This window comes from Pomacea canaliculata, linkage group LG9 (assembly GCF_003073045.1).
Source record: "Pomacea canaliculata isolate SZHN2017 linkage group LG9, ASM307304v1, whole genome shotgun sequence".
Taxonomy (NCBI): Eukaryota; Metazoa; Mollusca; class Gastropoda; order Architaenioglossa; family Ampullariidae; genus Pomacea; species Pomacea canaliculata.
This window is the reverse complement of record NC_037598.1, coordinates 15,506,435-15,523,536: the sequence shown is the minus strand read 5'-3', so window position 1 is coordinate 15,523,536 and position 17,102 is coordinate 15,506,435. Positions and strand designations below refer to the sequence as shown.

The 17,102-nt window shown below is 38.1% G+C and overlaps 1 protein-coding gene across 5 annotated transcripts; it reads left to right on the top strand.

Moving 5' to 3' along the window:
- The first annotated feature begins 4,688 nt into the window (after positions 1 to 4,688).
- LOC112571498 lies at positions 4,689 to 16,698 on the top strand. 5 transcript variants are annotated; one of them, XM_025250507.1, is made up of 4 exons: positions 4,689 to 7,530; positions 8,595 to 8,636; positions 9,071 to 9,108; positions 9,297 to 16,698. In XM_025250507.1, the coding sequence occupies exon 4, from the start codon at positions 9,312 to 9,314 to the stop codon at positions 10,212 to 10,214; it is 903 nt and encodes a 300-aa protein (XP_025106292.1). In that variant the 5' UTR covers positions 4,689 to 7,530; positions 8,595 to 8,636; positions 9,071 to 9,108; positions 9,297 to 9,311; the 3' UTR covers positions 10,215 to 16,698. The 5 variants fall into 5 exon arrangements, with proteins under 5 accessions (XP_025106292.1, XP_025106294.1, XP_025106295.1 ...); XM_025250510.1 differs by lacking the exon at positions 4,689 to 7,530 and adding an exon at positions 7,543 to 8,060; XM_025250508.1 differs by lacking the exon at positions 4,689 to 7,530 and adding an exon at positions 7,543 to 8,280.
- Positions 16,699 to 17,102: the final 404 nt, after the last annotated feature.

Genomic DNA, 17,102 nt, shown 5'->3' with positions numbered 1-17,102 from the left:
GACGACGTTCCAGGCGCAGACGAAGACGCCGTTGCCGACGCCGCCGTTGCCGCAGCCGCCGTTGCGGCAGCCGCCGCCGTTGCCGACGCCGCCGTTGCCGCAGCCGCGGTTGCGGCAGCCGACGACGACGAAGCCGAAGACGCCGTAGGCGTAGAAGATATTAACTTTTCATAATCTAAACTTCAAAAATAGATGACTAAAAACATAAAAAAACTCAAAAATTTTACCTGCCCCGGTCCTTTTCAGGACCATATGCTTTTCAGGAATTTGATCAGAAGAGATATGTTACCAATAATAACTTAATAGTAATTATTTTTATTATTATATTATTGTCTTTATTTTACCCTTCTCCCCCCCCCCAATTTTTTTTTAATTATTCTCCGCTTAGCAATGTTTGTGAAGTGACTTTGTCAGCTGTATTTTTCAGTGCTTTTATCTGTAATGTGATCGACATTCTTCTCAATCTTGCATTATACAGATTTTAAAAAAATGTATCTTTGCTAACGGCTCTCGGCTGAAGTCATCGCGTTGTTCGTCGTTTTCTATTATAGACTTATTTAATATTTTTTTTTATCCACTCTGGCGGTAAACGTGGCAATTCTTACTGCGTACAATGAGGAAATATGCACAGAAACAAACATTTGCGGAACAACAAGAATAAGTGCGACACAAAGTGCAAAAATGACAGAAAAAAGTGCACTGCCTTGATTGACACCAACATTTGAAATACTAGGTAATCTTGCTATGAACGCAACACAAGGGAGACATGAAAGTGCCTGAATACCATGATCGGCAGAGGAAAAAAAGAAACAAAGAGTATAGTGTACTGACCCACTCACGTTTGTTAATAAACTCAACACTTTCTATGCGCGGTTTATAAATTAACTTTATGATTATTATTAGATCTGGATGTAAACATTCTGTAAAGATCATTCCTGAATGACCGACCATAAAGGGTGGGTGAGTGAGTTCCATCGACAGGTACTGTAGGCCTTTAGGAGAACACAGGATGGAAGAGATGGCACTACCCCTCTCTCACCACCAATTCAAATCAAAGGACAGTAGGTTCAGAGGGCTGTCAGTTTTTAAGTACCTTGGTACAGTGATAGACGGAAGGCTCTCCTTTAGTGATCACGCATACAAAGTGTACAAAAAAGGTGTAGGAAAAACTTTTGGGGAAACTCCGCAGCTTCAACGTCAGCTCTGGAATCCTGGAAATTGTTTACAGGTCTTTTGTTGAAGTCATTCTCGTGTTTAACATCACCGCCTGGGATGGTCACCTCGTCGTCAAAGACAAGACAAGACTGGTCAGTCATCCACCAGGCAAATAAAATTATTGGTACACCACAGCTTCTACTTTCTGACTTGTGCCTTCATGCAATCAGAAAGATGGCATTATATTATGGTGTGACTTCAGACCAAACACATCCTCTCCATCCCAGCTTTCAGCTCTTGCCCTCGGGCAGGCGCTACAAAGGGCCATCGCCATCTTAAATAAAAGGCACAAAGACTCGTAGGCCTACCTTGTATTACCTGGCATCATTCTCAGGAGGTTCATATATATGTATGAGAGGGTGTACGTGAGCGTGCGTGTTGAATGTTGTATATAGGTATGTCGGTGCGTTATGCTTGTATGTACATTTTTATATGCTTATATTTGTAGGTGTGTAGTGATTGTGATAAAAACTTTCTGTTTTGGACTGCCTTGTACAGACAAGGTTTGATTTGATGAAACATTATGTCTCAGTAAATTACTCAGCGCTCCGCACAAGTCGCGCGCTAGTCATTCACATCAAAACTTTGAAGGGTTCATCTGAAGGCTATCTGAATAGTATAATGATCAAGTGTCTACATATCAACATTTTGTAGAATAAAAAAATCTTTGAAAGTGAAAGGCAACGATGATGCCCACGAATTACCACGCTTCGCTGGAACTCGCGGCTCCCATCGGCTGCTGCGAATTTGAACATCCACATTAATCACAACATTTTTGATTTAATAAGGAAATAAAAAAAAAAAAAAAAAAAAAAAAACAAACAAAGCTGGGCATTTGAAATTAACTGAGGTTAAACATAGATCCCTCACAATGTTTTGATTATTTCGTAGTAAGCTCAACCAGGCAAAACAAAATAACTGTTGCGTTGAGATGATGCCCTTCTGTCATTCGGCATCATTATCTTCTGTCCTCTAATTCTTGTAAAGTACATTGAGTTCGCCTCTGTGTCGGGAAATTGGCTATACAAATCCCTTTATTACTTTTACAAGCAAAACCACAGCAACTACTCTTTGACTTGCATCGCCGTGCGGACAAATATCAGTACAAACCTCTCCACCCAAACTGTTAGCCATTGCCCTCTGGAAGGCGATACAAAGTGTCATACGCGAAAAACCGCAAACCAGAGGTCCTTCGTACCCATCACCATCCTCAATACTAGGCACAAAGACTGATACCATTATACTGTATTGTAATGTCAATAACAATAACAACAATAACAATAACAATCAACTTTATTAGTCCCAACGGGCAATTAAAATGGGAGGTGTGCTCTGTTTCCAAAAAATATATATATGGAAAAAAAAAAACAACATGCACACCTACACACACACACATCGCTGACAGTCATGACATCACATGTATTTTTAGTGGGGAGTGCATGTTTATGTGGGGAGGTCGTGAGTAGAGAATGTGTATATGTATGATTAACGGATGACATATGTTATTTACGTGTTCTTGTGTGAGCCAAAGGCAAAGTTCCTTATACAGATAATAAACATGAACTTAACTACATTGTTCAGATACTGCACACAGGGGAGGGGCATGGGAAGAAGTCAAACCCATAAATCGGGATGAATGTCACACACTTAACTCGTGATAATCGCTATGATGCTATGAGGGGGAACGAATCTCTCTGTTCTGCATCCAGTTTTGGAAAACAAGAGAGCCACTAGCTTCAGACAGCGTTCATTTCTTGCATGCGGTCATCTAGTTAGACAGTGTCTGCTTGCGTCTCTGTATATGTCGCTTGCGTTGGCCAACCTGCTGCAACAATAATAATAATAACAACAAGAACTCTCCATTATAGCTAAGGAGGAAAAATATTAAAAAAGAGACTTTTGCAGAAGGACTGAATCTTCTCTCTGCTCAAGCGGGTCGATTCCCGCCATTTAATCACGAACTTAGATCTATCTACCTCCATGATTTAATGTTACGTCATGACGTCATATTTTATTTTGAAAATACGTCATATCCGTTCAGTTTTATTTTATTTTTAATCCTTCCTCGGCATCGGTAATAAACACCAGTACCAGTGGCTATGACATCCTTCTGAAAAAAAACCCCAACCCGATCTTCTTTCTAACGTGTCTGGGATGTCAAGGAGACACGTCATGGAAACAGATAATACACACAGACGGTGAAGAAACCAGGGAAGGTCCGAGAATTTCTGTCAGTCCCATTGCTATTGTCTCCAAACAGAAAATTCCATAGCAACCGTCTCTGTTCACCGGCTCCAACGTCAAAACTACCTATAGTCTTTCTGTCAGTCACAGCGAAGTAACGACGGAGCGAAGAGCGAATACTCCCAGGCCTTCTTTTCGGCTGATTGTAGCTGGCAGCCATGAATCCCAGGTATTGCCAAGATGCAGAAGCAGAACAAGATGGAAAAGATATAGGCCGCAGCTGGAAGGTACCAACCAGGTATGGCCAAGATCCAGAAGCAGAACAAGATGGAGAGGATACAGGCCGCAGCTGGAAGGCATCAACTACAGTCACATCGACAGCTGCCGCCAGAGGCCTCTGACGGTGGCCAACGTCGTCAAGGCTGTGGCCATGCTGGGCGAACACCAGGGCTCCACCTTCGCGACGATCCGAAAATTGCTGCAGAAAGAGTGGGATCCCAGCGTGACGTCAAGCGAGCTCAAGCAAACGCTGATCCGTGCGGAGCGCAGCGGCAAGATCCACGCTTTCGCACACCGCATCTTCTTGAAGCCACCCGGCGGCTCCGGCCTTCGGCGATGCAGACGACAAGGCTCGGGGTCACGCAGACCATCCAGCTATCACAGAATACGCTCCAGACGACGACGGCGGCAGGGGTGGAGGCGAAGCGGCGTCGTCGCAATAGACAGAAGAAGGTGCGCAGCTGTTGGTGTCAAAGGTGGCGAAAAAGAGAAAAAAAGAGAAGAAGGAAAAAGAGGAAGAGGAAGCCGTCAAAGGTCATCCCGCCACCTGAAGCACCGTTTTTAACCCCCATCTGAATAAACTATAACGCTCGGAACAACACGCGTGTTCAGTGAGTAAACTGTACTGTAAGCAAAACTCAAAAGACTTTCCAAAAAAAAAAAAAAAGAAAACCCAAGCAAAAACAAAACAAATGTCTTACGGTCCTTTTCAGGTGCACACGATGCCGAGAGATTTTGCCACAACTGATAGTTATGCCACTCAGGTCTATTTAGTCCACCACTGTTGTAATTTCAAGAGCAACAAAGCATCAACAACCAAGAAAATAAACAAAAATCGATCGCTGTACAGCGATGCAAATGTTGCACTTTCTCCTGCAAGCCAAAAATGTTATGTGTACACACGTGTGTATGTGTGTGTGTGTGTGTGTGAAAAAAGACATTACAAATTACATCAAAACAACTTTATTTTTCATATCCAAATGTTTATAAATTAAGTATGACCTTCACACTGCTAATTCACTGTACACTGGCAATTTCTTGTGCAAACCTAAATATAGTCATGTTTGTACATTTCCCAAAGTGTGCTGAGTCTGGAATGCAAGATCGGCCCAGACGCATTAAGTCTCTCCCACCCCCACACCCCCAAAAAATAACAGTCATGGGCAACTGCGCAGTGTCAACCAGAAAATTTTACTTAGGAGGAACCAGTGACAAAGACGTATAGCTTTCTTAGAGTTTGCATATTGCCACGTCAGACTCACTTGAATTAGTCAGTAAACCATTCATTCACGCAATGCATCAAGGATGCCAACTTGGCACTCTTCAGATGATGTAATTGGTCATTAACAAAACTGGATACATCATACTGTCAATTAACGCTTTTCAAATCGAAGATACTATTTACACTAAAGCAGTATTTAAAAAGATGGAAAAATTATGCTTGGGGTACCCGTCGCTTCCTTCGCCCAGCAGCCCAACTCATCCCCTCCTCGAAACACCATTGTTAGGAGGTGTATTAGGTTTATTTGTTAAAGGTTTATTCGGGTGTTAATCAGGCCTGTAGATGCAGACTCGTCAAAACTGTCCAGACAATTCCCTTTGCCTATTCTTTCCGGCTCCTTGTGGGAGACTATGTGCGTTTCATTCATCCGTTGTATATGGTGCCGGTCGCTTGGGAGAACACAAGGAGAGACATGGCAGCTGACAAGGCCCGCCGCCCAGACGTGAGCATGTCCTGCACAGGATGATCAGTCTACTTCGTCAGGTTTGTAAACCAGTTCTTTGGTCGGATCAGTTTACGTTGTTTGACTGTTGCAAGTAAAGGTTCCTGGTCACAAGTTTTTATGTTTTCTGTACGACATCTAGAGCAGCCTTTTTAAGGCACTTGCTCTCGAATGCCTGGATTTTTCTGACCGTATCGAGAAGCCGAGCCCACGTTTCACATCCCTGAAACAGGATCGGTACTACAAGGGACTTGTAGATATTGTATTTCATTGTAAACCTGATATTGTGGCCTAGCCATTACCGCTGTTGCTGTCGCGATCTTGAGGCGGATAGCTGCCGTGGAGCTGCTGTCTATGGGGATTATGGCAGTTAATTATCTCTTTGAGTCACCCTCCATTCACGTAGATATGCTGTGCGGTCACTAATGGCCATGGCTTTACTCTGGTCTCCATTCCACATTACGTTTGAACTGTCAGCCGGGTGGTAAGCTTTTCAAAGCAATGTACGTGTAGTCTGCAAACCGTAGGCTGCGATTCGGTTTTCCATCAATGGAAATGGAAATGTCATGGTCGTGAAGAGTTTCACGGATGATTTCTTCCAAAAAAGATGTTGATTAGCACAAGTGATTGCGGTCACCCTTGACAGACACCTACCATCGTGTGAAGAAATCTCCTGTTTGATTATCGAGCAGCACTTCTCTCGTTGAGCTCTATACATTGGACGAGACTCTCTTCGATGATCACATGCCATAGAACCCTGATGCCAGACTCTGTAAAAAGCTTGTTCAAGTCTATGAGTTTATGACAGAGATCCCGCTGATGCTGAAGGTCCTTCTGTGTCGTATGTTTTCCAAGTCATAAATTCGTGTCTACATCGATCACAGTTCACCAAGTACAATGTAGCAAATTGGCCTCCAGCTTTGGCATTGATGACGGCTCTGACCATTTCTCTATGTATGAGGAACACCATGCCATGCTTGTATCTAACGTCCTCCTCACAGAGTCCCCAAGTCCTGTCCATCTGTCCTACGTCAGTCCCACGACGTCCCACCCACGGTACCGTCATGGCTTACGTGGGAGTTCTTTCCCTTTGCCCTCTGTTGGAATGTGCGGACGCTTCACATACCAACGGATGCTACTTTTCTCATCTTTGTATATACTTTGGTTCTATTAGCACATTTTTCGCTATCGTCACCATAGAGCCTGTCGGTAGCGAACGGGCCTCGACCGTCCCGGCATGATGTTTCTTTTGCAGTGAATATCTGTGATCCTGTCCCTGGGCTGAGAAACATATGTTGTCGACGCCTCTCCAAGTAAACCACAACCGATCGAAGGGTGCTAGGCCCTGGCAGGTACTTTCGTCTCAGAAGGTCTTCAGCCTTGGATGTCTTTTTAGCACCACAATTTTCAATAGGGGTTTAATCCCTTAAACTTTATCTTTCGCAACTCTGCCAACAGTTATGCAGCGGGTTCGTAAAGTACAGTATTCTCCCCTCTGATAACTTCACCACCAACAGTCTTCTACAGAACTCAAAATTGAAAGCTTTGATCGAGCAGCCATGTATATTAAATCACCTCCTTGTCAAGTGGAATTCTTGAAAAGTAATGTAAAACTGGCAAGAGATCATAAAAACCATAATTTTACTGTTACTTTCAAATCACAGCGTTGCACGTACTACATACATGGCAGCAGCTGGATAGTGGGGTTTCTCTACGACAAATTAACATAGGGTCGCAGATCACTTTAAAAAAAATTCAATAGTTCTACAGTTCCTTTGGAAGCCTGCAGTCATCATCTTTTACTCTAAACATTGAAATATAATTCACTCGCGGACCACAGAATCCGAATACCGACTGCTCCCTGACCTTGGCAAAGTAACCCAGTGGCAGACGTACATACGCAACTGGACGTTCGTACATTCGATCGACAGAAGTGCGTTTGTGTCTGCATGAGGGACATTTTAGTCCTATGCTTGGCACGGATTTTACGTTTTATGGAAAAATCACACATTTTTCTGTACGGAAGTATACAGATTTTCATCTTTTTACTGCTTGTGCATTATTTTTTCTGAGCCGGGCTGTATCGTCGCATGCTGCATCCAGTTTCGTCTGCTCATTAGCAAATAAGGTGGGTGTGTTTGTTATTGTTTAGAAAGCAGCATGTGCTTAGCTCCATTGTTTTCTAAACTTAGTTTCAAAGTAAATGATTGTGGTAGAACTGTAATGTATTTTAATTCATTTATAGGAGAGTTGTTGTGTCTGTCGCATACAGCTTCAACAGGCGGTTCCGACGTAAACAGACGAAATTCATTCTCCCTTCGTTCCTGTTTTGCATAAAATATTTCTGAAAGGGGAACATTGTAGTAAAGTTCTTCCAAAAATAATGTAGCGAAGGCTTGTTTATACACGCGGGAAGGGTTTGGTGTATTTGTTTTGATTTTGCACAGAGGTTTAAGGAGAACTTTACCAGAAAACATCGGACACTTATAATTTATTCGGAAGAGTAAAGGCACGCACGTACTCGGATGTACAGTTCTTGCTTAGTAATATTGCAAAAGTTGTCCAGCAAAAATCAAACTGCGTACAATTTTTATCCGGACACTGGATGCTGCTGCGTCAAAAATCGATATGAATGGGAGTGTAAAGTCGCCTGGTGTGGTAAGAAACTGAACGCAAATGTCGAGGTGACATATGTCGTACGTGTGCTGCCTCTGCTCTGCAGACGGCGTTCACTTAAACAACTGCACTGAATAATCAACTATTTTTTTTTCTTCTAATCAAACATGGATACACGCCGAAAAAATTACATTTGATGAGTGCAATGGAGATCTGAAGTTACAACAGCAGTAGCAATTAGAACATCAACAACGATTAACAGGCATGCAGGTGTTTGAATCCTTGTATGTGTGTGCGTGTGCGCGTGGATGATTGCTCTGATCTATTTAATGTAAAGATCGATCTGGTCTTTAAATTGTAAAAGACAAGCTAAGACATTAAATTCACCAGCATATGCATAGCCAATGCAATTTAGAGATTGTCAAATCAGTTCACTCACTCAGTGACTCCCAACTTTTTTTCTATAGAGATCAATTACCGGCTAAACGTTGTTGAACTTAAGTCATATAATCCATGCTATTGAAATGCGACGTTAAAAGTGCAGTTATCTCAAATTATGCACATTATTATAAACAGATTCTTGTGGGAATATGCAGAACAAAACCGTGAGCACAAAAAGTGAGCAGTGTTATATGATTATTCATGGAATTATCATTTTTATGTTTTTAATTATAAGTGGATTTTAGCTTTGTATTTAAACATGTCAGCTTGATATTTTTTAAAAAGTAGATAATAAGCATGACTGTATGATGCAATATTTTACTTTTTTTGAGTGTGGCTATATAATAGCTATAGGATGTATATAAAAATCATATGATATTATTATTGTTTTTTTTCAACCAGTGCTGCATGTACAAATATATATCATCACCAGCACTGCATGTTTACCTTTACAAATGCAATACAGTCTTTTTATCACACAATTGTTAACAGCAAATTAAATACTGAAAAAAGTTTTTTGAAAATATGTGTATTCCTATAGATGAACATTAAGTGTAAGTTACAAACATTTGGTATATACCTGATTGATTCTTATATCTCATTTTTTGCAGACTGCAGTCATTTGAGCATGACTTCTGCACACTGAAAGGTAATAAAAAGTAAAAGCATAAACAGGTTTTCTGGTGAAGAAAACAAGCTATTCATCTTATCTTTTTTCTCTGAGTAAAAGCGAATGTTAGTACACTATACAGCAAATGAAATTTGTGACAAATAATTTTAGCATTGAATGTTAATTGGGTGTCAAATCCTTTATCAGTAATCATTCACTCTGACCAGGTGGAGGCAGCAACAATGGCCCAACGTACAAAACGAAAACATACGGCCATGACTGCAGAGGTGATGCCTGCTCCTTCAACAGCCAGCAATGTTGCAGCTGCTATCAAACAAGATGCAGCAAGCGCTAGTGCTGAAAAGGACAGGGACTCCTCAGATGAACCAAGAAAAAAGGCAAAGCCTTCAACACCTGTGGCTGGAAAGTCTACAGACACTGACAAAAGTCCTGAAGAAATTCTTGAATACCTTGAAGAAACATTTGATGTGCGGCGTTCTTTCATTACCCTAGAAATGCCAAGCATACCTGAGGTCATGGAAACTTATCCATACCTGTTCCGAGGAAAGCATCTTTTGATTGAATTTCTTCGTATCAGCAAAATAGACATCGACCATGCTATTCAAGAGTACTGTGTGAAATTTGCACAAGGGATTTTATCAGCTGCTCGGCGCTTATCTGGTGCAGCAGTCATTTTGCGACAAGCCGAAGCAGCCAAGCAGGAGAATGCAACTCTCCGACAGTACTGGGACATGGTGACAGCCATCTGTCTTCTTCCTATGCTTTTACGTGAAAATCTGGTGGAGATGATTAGGGAGGTTGGAGAAGATGATGAGGTAGATCCATCGGGTAAAATAGTTCCCATGCTTGTCTCTCGTGGAAGTATTTTCACCTCTGACCAGTTCTTCCTCATAGCAGAGGAGACAATTTTGCAAGAGTTTGAAGAGTTCACCATGGCATTTGCTTCCCTGTTTGCTAGCTACTGGGTTTTTAATATGGAATACCCTCGCACTCTTAACAACACTTATATGTTTGTGCAGAAAGTGATGCTGCATCTTAGGGGAGACCAGACTCCCCTCCCACCCCCTTGCAAGATGTTGGTCCAGCGCCTCACAAAATGGGCCAAGGATCACAAAAGCAAATGATCATCTGTGAACAGTGTGCATTTTATACCAGGAGAGAATGGTTGTTTTGGGGGAGTCACTTTAAGGGCTGGCAGATATAGAGGAGATATATTTTTAATTTCTGAAATTCAGAAGATGTAGTCTTTGCAATTTTTCACCCTCAAGCAAATTTATAGTTGCTTCTAAATGGAAAGTGACATCTTTTATAGGTCTTGAAGGACTGTGAGTGGTATCTTCTTATGAAGATTTCTTTTTCTGCTTGATTTACCCAGTGGGATTCCATAACATAAGGAGACTTGAGTGTCATGCATAACCTATAAATAAAATGTTTTGTGCCATAAAACTGTCATGACTGTAATTGAAAAACTCTGCTCTGCAGAACACTCTCAAAAACCATCAACAAACTGTTTTCAGGAATATATTTACCTTTTTTCTGCTTTAAAGAATATTATGTGTTAGTGATTTTTTGTACCTTCCAAAACTGACCAAAGATATTAATTTATTGATTTGTAATTTAAAATCCCATGTAATCAACACCTAGGACCTGCACGAGGTATGTTTGTTTCTTTTTGGGTTTTTTTCATATGCCAACCTACAAAATATTACAGCAACATATAGCAATTTAGCAATTCTTCCTTGACATTTGCTTGTGAATGGTGCTAAATACTCTACACAAAAAGAGTTTTTGTGCAAGATGCAAATCAGTCTAAAGTAATAATATGTTAAAAGCATCAAGCCCATCAGTTTTCATTTTGTATTAATATTATTTTTCAGTGGAGAAAATAGATAATAGTTCTTGTGCTTCCAGACTAATTGGTATAGGAAACCTTTGACTCTTCTGTGTGCAAGCTTCGTTAACCTTGATTTGTATTGTGCAATGATATAAAATAACAATCAGATTTCTTTTATGTGTTTTTTTTAGATTGTGTTAGATTTTCCTCTTGTTACATTCATAAATGTTTTATGGAAAATATTCCATCCAGTCAGAGTAGTAGATGATCCAGATTTTCATTTATCATTTGGTTTGAATGTAAAAGTGTTATTAATATCTTGTCACTAAAGATGCCAGCAGAATCTGACAGCTTGCAGACTAGTTATTTGTTTGGATGGCAATAAGTGTATCTGATGTGAAAGGATTTATTGCAGTTCACGAGGTGCAGCATAATGTCACCTTTTTTTAGAAAACATATTTTGTGCTTTGATTACAAGAAATTTATAATCATATTTTTTTCTCTCTGGCTGTATGTCTTAAAGACTAGATCAAGTTGAATGTAAAGCTAAACTCAAAGCTGCTGATGGGTTAATGAAACACACTACAGTCAATAATTTGTAATGAAGATGTGTTTATGATTTCTTATTTTGTTTCTAAAAAGAAGACATCAATAGCATCATGGACATATAGTTTAAGAAATCTTGTCAGAGCATCAAACTACATGATCATGTATTGTTATTTTGAGAGCTATCAACAACAATTCCTGACATAGAAACTTGGATTTTCATCCCTTTTAGAGAAGGTTCTTTGAATAATAATGTTAAAAGGATAATATTTTGTGATTGAGAATAAATTATTTACTTAGATTTTGAGAGTACCATGGTAATGAACATAACTAGATCATTCTAAGCTTGAAGGATAACTTTTAATATGCAGGTATTCTTTGCGATTCTTTGCGAGCAGCTTGTTGGAAGTCAAGAAAGAAATAATTTATTTAACAAAACATTTTTTGAAAGTGAGATAAGAAAATGATATAATGAGTGTATAAGAAAGAGAGAGAATGGGTGTGACACATGAATATGCACATGTATGTCTGTGGAATATTAAAATTGAGCAGCTTGTGAATCAAAGTAGTTAATTTCTTGAGTTCACTCTTTTCTTTAAATATGTTGTCAAACATTCTTTAAATGAAAGAACAGAGGAACAAACCATATTGATCTCTATAATTTGAATTCTTTGTTTGCAAATGCAAGAATTTATCTTGCATCAAAGATTTTCAGTAATCTGCTGGATAGAAGACTGGGCTGTGAGTCTGGATTTGAAAAGCACACAAATCCAACACATGAATTTACTAATTTTCTTCACGGCCTCTTACCTTTGCAATGTTACTGTGAAGGAAAATGACTGTGCTGTGTAAATGGTATATGCAAGCAGATTTGGCTAGGAAGTAATGCTGGCAGTTACAGTCCTTGCATGTACAAATTAGAAAGGTAACCTCAAATGTCTTGTTGATTGGTGCACTGTTTGGTCCTAACAGTTCTTTTGATTTTTGCTTGCTTGTGTTTTAGGCCTTAATTCTTACAGCATTTAGTTTCATTTTTATCTCTCTTTCTGTATCTATTTCTCTCTAATCAAAGTGAGAGTAATATGGGAACAATGGGAAAAATGTGTGATTATTCTATTTTTAGATTTGTGCTGACACCAGTTACAGACACTAAGCCTGTGCACCATCCTTCCCAGATTTGCTAGCATAGATCTTTATACTATCCTTATTCATTTTTTTTTAATTTGACAATTTTTATCTGTAAGGTGGCGAAAATAGTTTTTTTTATTACCAAATTTCTGAGAGAGCCAAGAATTTTATATTTTCCCTTCCACCAGTTCATTTGTTGTCCATTTTTCAAACCATTCTAACAGTAATATTGAAGATGATGAGTGCAGTTCATTGGGTACACTTTTACTCAGTATTTTGTTAAATTCATTTGTTTTGTAAATTATTACTTCTATCCCGTCCATTTTGCCTGTCCTTACCACAGAGAGACACTAAAAAGTATTCTTTATTCATATTCCAAATTTTTCTAAACAGTTTGTCAATGTGCTTGATTTTAGAAACACATCTCTGTCTATTTTACATTATTGTTTCATACATCCATCTTTTTTGTATCCAGGCTTTCAGGATTGTATATTATCATTTATTTGGCTAATCAATAGTACACTACTGCAGATTTGCAAAACTACATTGGAAAAACATGCAATAATTTTGACTTTAATATCTTATCTTTGGCACATCATTTAGCATTACAGGATCAATAGAATGAAACAATTTAAAGCACAACTTGTTTTCTGCATTTCTGTAAATTAATGCCTAACATAACAGCTAGTTGGGTCCCAGAAGTCTGCCAGATTTAAATAAGACTTCACGAAACTGTTTCTATTTAATGTAAGACTCATCATAAGTATATTTATGTATTTCAATAAGAGTCAATCAATGGTAAGCTTAATGGTTAATCTGCATGTACTTGGATCTCTGCCATCAATTGTGAACTTTATTACAAACTGTATGCTAGTTCTCATATTTCACCTTGAACTGCTGTAATAAGTGCTATACCAAATCTTGAATTAAAAAATAATGTTTTGATGCTGTATACCATATAGTTTTAGTTTAAATATTACATCTGGTTATTAAGTTTTTCAAAATAATATATTTGTATTTTCTTAACTATATTTTACTTTGAAGTGATTATCTATAGGATGAAAAAATTGGAAAAATGCAGGACAGTGTTTTTGGTTGTTGCTTCAAATCATTTGATCATAAGTAAAAAGAAACATAGTGAGATAATCTAAAGCCTACATACATTTTAGTTCTAACCTTTTTGGTTGATGGAAGGATCTATGTTGTGCAACAACTCCTAAATAAAATTACTTTCAATTTGGATGCATAGTATGGTCATGTAAACTTGTGTGCACGACCACATTTTACAGCCCTTCATGTACAGAGAGCAGAATAAAGCAATTTTCAGTGCAGAGTAGATCTCTTGCTGTAAGATATTTCCCTTTTAATTGTAGTAAAGTCTATTAGTATTGCTGGCAGTTCAAGATGTATAGTTATAAGCTAGAATTTGCAATACACCTGCCAATTTTTGCTGAGAAGAAAATATCTACAATTGAACGTTACCAATCCTGATTTCTTTATGGTGACATAAAAAGGATTTTGAACTGGTGACATTTTGAGTGGTGTAATTGATACAAGGCTAACCTGAAGAATTATTGCCGTTAGAAAGTGGATGCTATGAATGTCCCTTGTGATGTAAAAAAACATTTTGTATTATCAGACCAATATCACAGCTTGGTGATTAATTAAAGTAGTGTGTGAAGTATTGATTGTAAGGAAAGGAAAAAAGTCTTGGTTGGAGTGTAGTATGGAATGTGGTTAACACTGGGCTTTTCTGCTTATTTGTAGACAAGGTGAGCAGAGGGCACCACGCAGGCTGCTTACTGGAGTTAGCTTTTGTCCCAGATTGCAAAGGTGTAATCATGTACAGCAAGTTGGGTTGAAAGCCTGTCAGATCATTGCAAGTTTACACTCATGATTTTTCAGTCATAGTCATGTTACTCGAAACATGAAGATGAAAAAAACCCTGAAACATTGGTTATAATTTAAACAGCAAGTATTAAAAACGTTAAGAAGATAATGCGAGTAGGATGAACTTGCATAGGTTGGCTGACCATGCTGCCTGAGCTTTAGGACAGGCAGTCATAGGTGAGTCTATTTGTTTGTAATCAGGGTATGATTACATGACTTGCAGGGTTAGAGCAAAAGGCTTGATTTTCCATTCTGCAGAACAAATTGCATGTGTATTTTTACTTACGGAATTGTACAATGTTCATAAGTTTTAGATTTTCATTTTTGTCTTCTTTTTAGTCTTTCAGGAAAAAAAGAAACAGAATCTCACATAGGCTATATGTGTATGTTCAGTTTAAATTTTAAGAAAATATTGCAGAACTCTGTACTGTTGAAAAATAACTACTTAGCTGCTTGATGAACTTATCTATTTTATTTCAGCACATTTTATTATCTAATAAATGCACAGTAATTTGCTAGATGACAAGCTGTAATTTTGTCTCTTTGTGGACAATAATATTTAGGTTTACAGATGCACAATCTTAATTTCTTTGAATAAGTAATTATTTTGAAAGCATTAATTTAAAAGGATTTATTTAATTTCTAAATGAATGAATTCTACTCAGATGCACATTTTGGAATATTTACCATGTTTTACAGTAACAAACTCAAATATAACATTTAACTATCAGTGCAGACATATTACACTGATATGTAACATTTTCTATCATATTATCTGTCATGTTATTTATCATATTATTTATTTATTCTAAACGAAAAACATTACAAGAATGTGCATGTCATACTTGTTTTGGCACGTTATCCAATGAAAATTATATCACTTTAACTAGCCTAGCATTATGTCATTTGGAGTTTGAGTAATTTTTATTTTAAAGTGAAATACTAATTCAGCTTTTGCCATTTTTTTCCAAATGTATAATTTTGGATTCTTAGTCTATATGTCAAGGTTTTTGAATAGTACAAAGTCAGCATTAAGGATTAGGTATGTTAGCATTTGTATGAGCACATGTACACAAATGCATAGACTTAAAAACATGAGAACAACCTGCCAGTGTTAGCACTACAGGACATCCTTCTAAGAATAGAACTTGCTCCATTGTGCAATAGCCATGCAGAGATTTTTATTAGATTTACCACTTTACAAATTTTTCAAATGACTTTGCTGAGCCTAGTGCCTATTACAAGATATTATTTCACAAAATCTGAGTCAACATTAATAATCCTCTTCCATTCAAGCCTTTACCACAGTGCACATGAAAAGGTCAAACAATGATGTCATGAAAGTCCATTCATACAGCCAATGGGCAGGCTGGGAGTGTGTAATGGTGCTTCATGACATCATGGTTGTAACATCTTCCTGTGTACTATGATATGTTTGTATCTCAAGACTCATATCTTGGGAAATATTGTTTGAAGCTCTGCCGAGTCATTTGAAAAGAAAGATAGGCACTCTGTTGCCCTTGAAAGCCTATAGCAGGCTTTTATGTTCACATTTATGTAATATTGCATTAGCATCTCTGATATTTGATAAGAGAACAATTGCATTTATATGAAATGTATTTCATGATATAATAAAGCCTTGGTCTGAACCGATTCTGCATATGGTTCTTGACAAAATATGCATGCAGGAAAAGTCAGTAGCTAGGTCTAAAGATCTCTTTCTTTTTTTTTAATAACTCATTTTGACAGATGCTTTTGATTGATTGGGTGGACAGTTGTTTTTTCCTGCCAGTCCAATTAAACAAGAACGGAAGCTTACCAAGCCTTGAAAAAGTAGAGGTAGTAGGAAGAACATGCAGAAGATTCAACAACTAAATTAGAAACAATAGAAGAGAATATTTCTTCCGAAGCAAATTGTGAAATCCTATCTTCATTTCCTTCTAACATCTCTGGGTAACCCACTTTATTATGTTTTTTGTAATGTGTCTGTCCAGAAATGTTTTAAGTGGTATTTTTTGGTGTTTTCCTACTATCTAGTTGCATTTTTTACCAAGTTGTTTTTAAAAAGAAACAGTATTTCAGCATAGAAGTGCTGGTAATTATGCATTTGGTTGTGACAATTATCTGAGATATGCATTTATTTTCATGGCTTTGTCATTGTGTAGTAAAACTTTTTAAGTTCTTTGGAGTAAATTTTGCTCTACCAAAAATTGAGCATGTGTTGATTCAGTGCCTTAATTGTAGAAATATAGGACAGCTGTTTTTGGTGTGGTTGTGGTTAATATTTGCTCGGAAGATGCTTTTTTATTTGATTTCTTGTGTTTCAGCTTTCAGATACAATTTTTTTCAACTTCATGCACAATTTTTCTGGAGGGTGAAAATATCATATTGTAGGCTGCTGTTCAGAGGTTTTCCTATCTATATTTTGTCGAGCTGGTAGTCTTCAAGACCAGTTGTTCTGCATCCAGATGGCACTTACACACTAGGACATTGCAGATTCAGCTGGCTTCAGCAAGTGCCTGAATGAATGGATGCATAAGTCTGTCTCTAAAGCTTTTGCAAATTAAGGAATCAAAAGTTTGTTCTCAATATGATTCTCTTAAGTAGTTTGCAG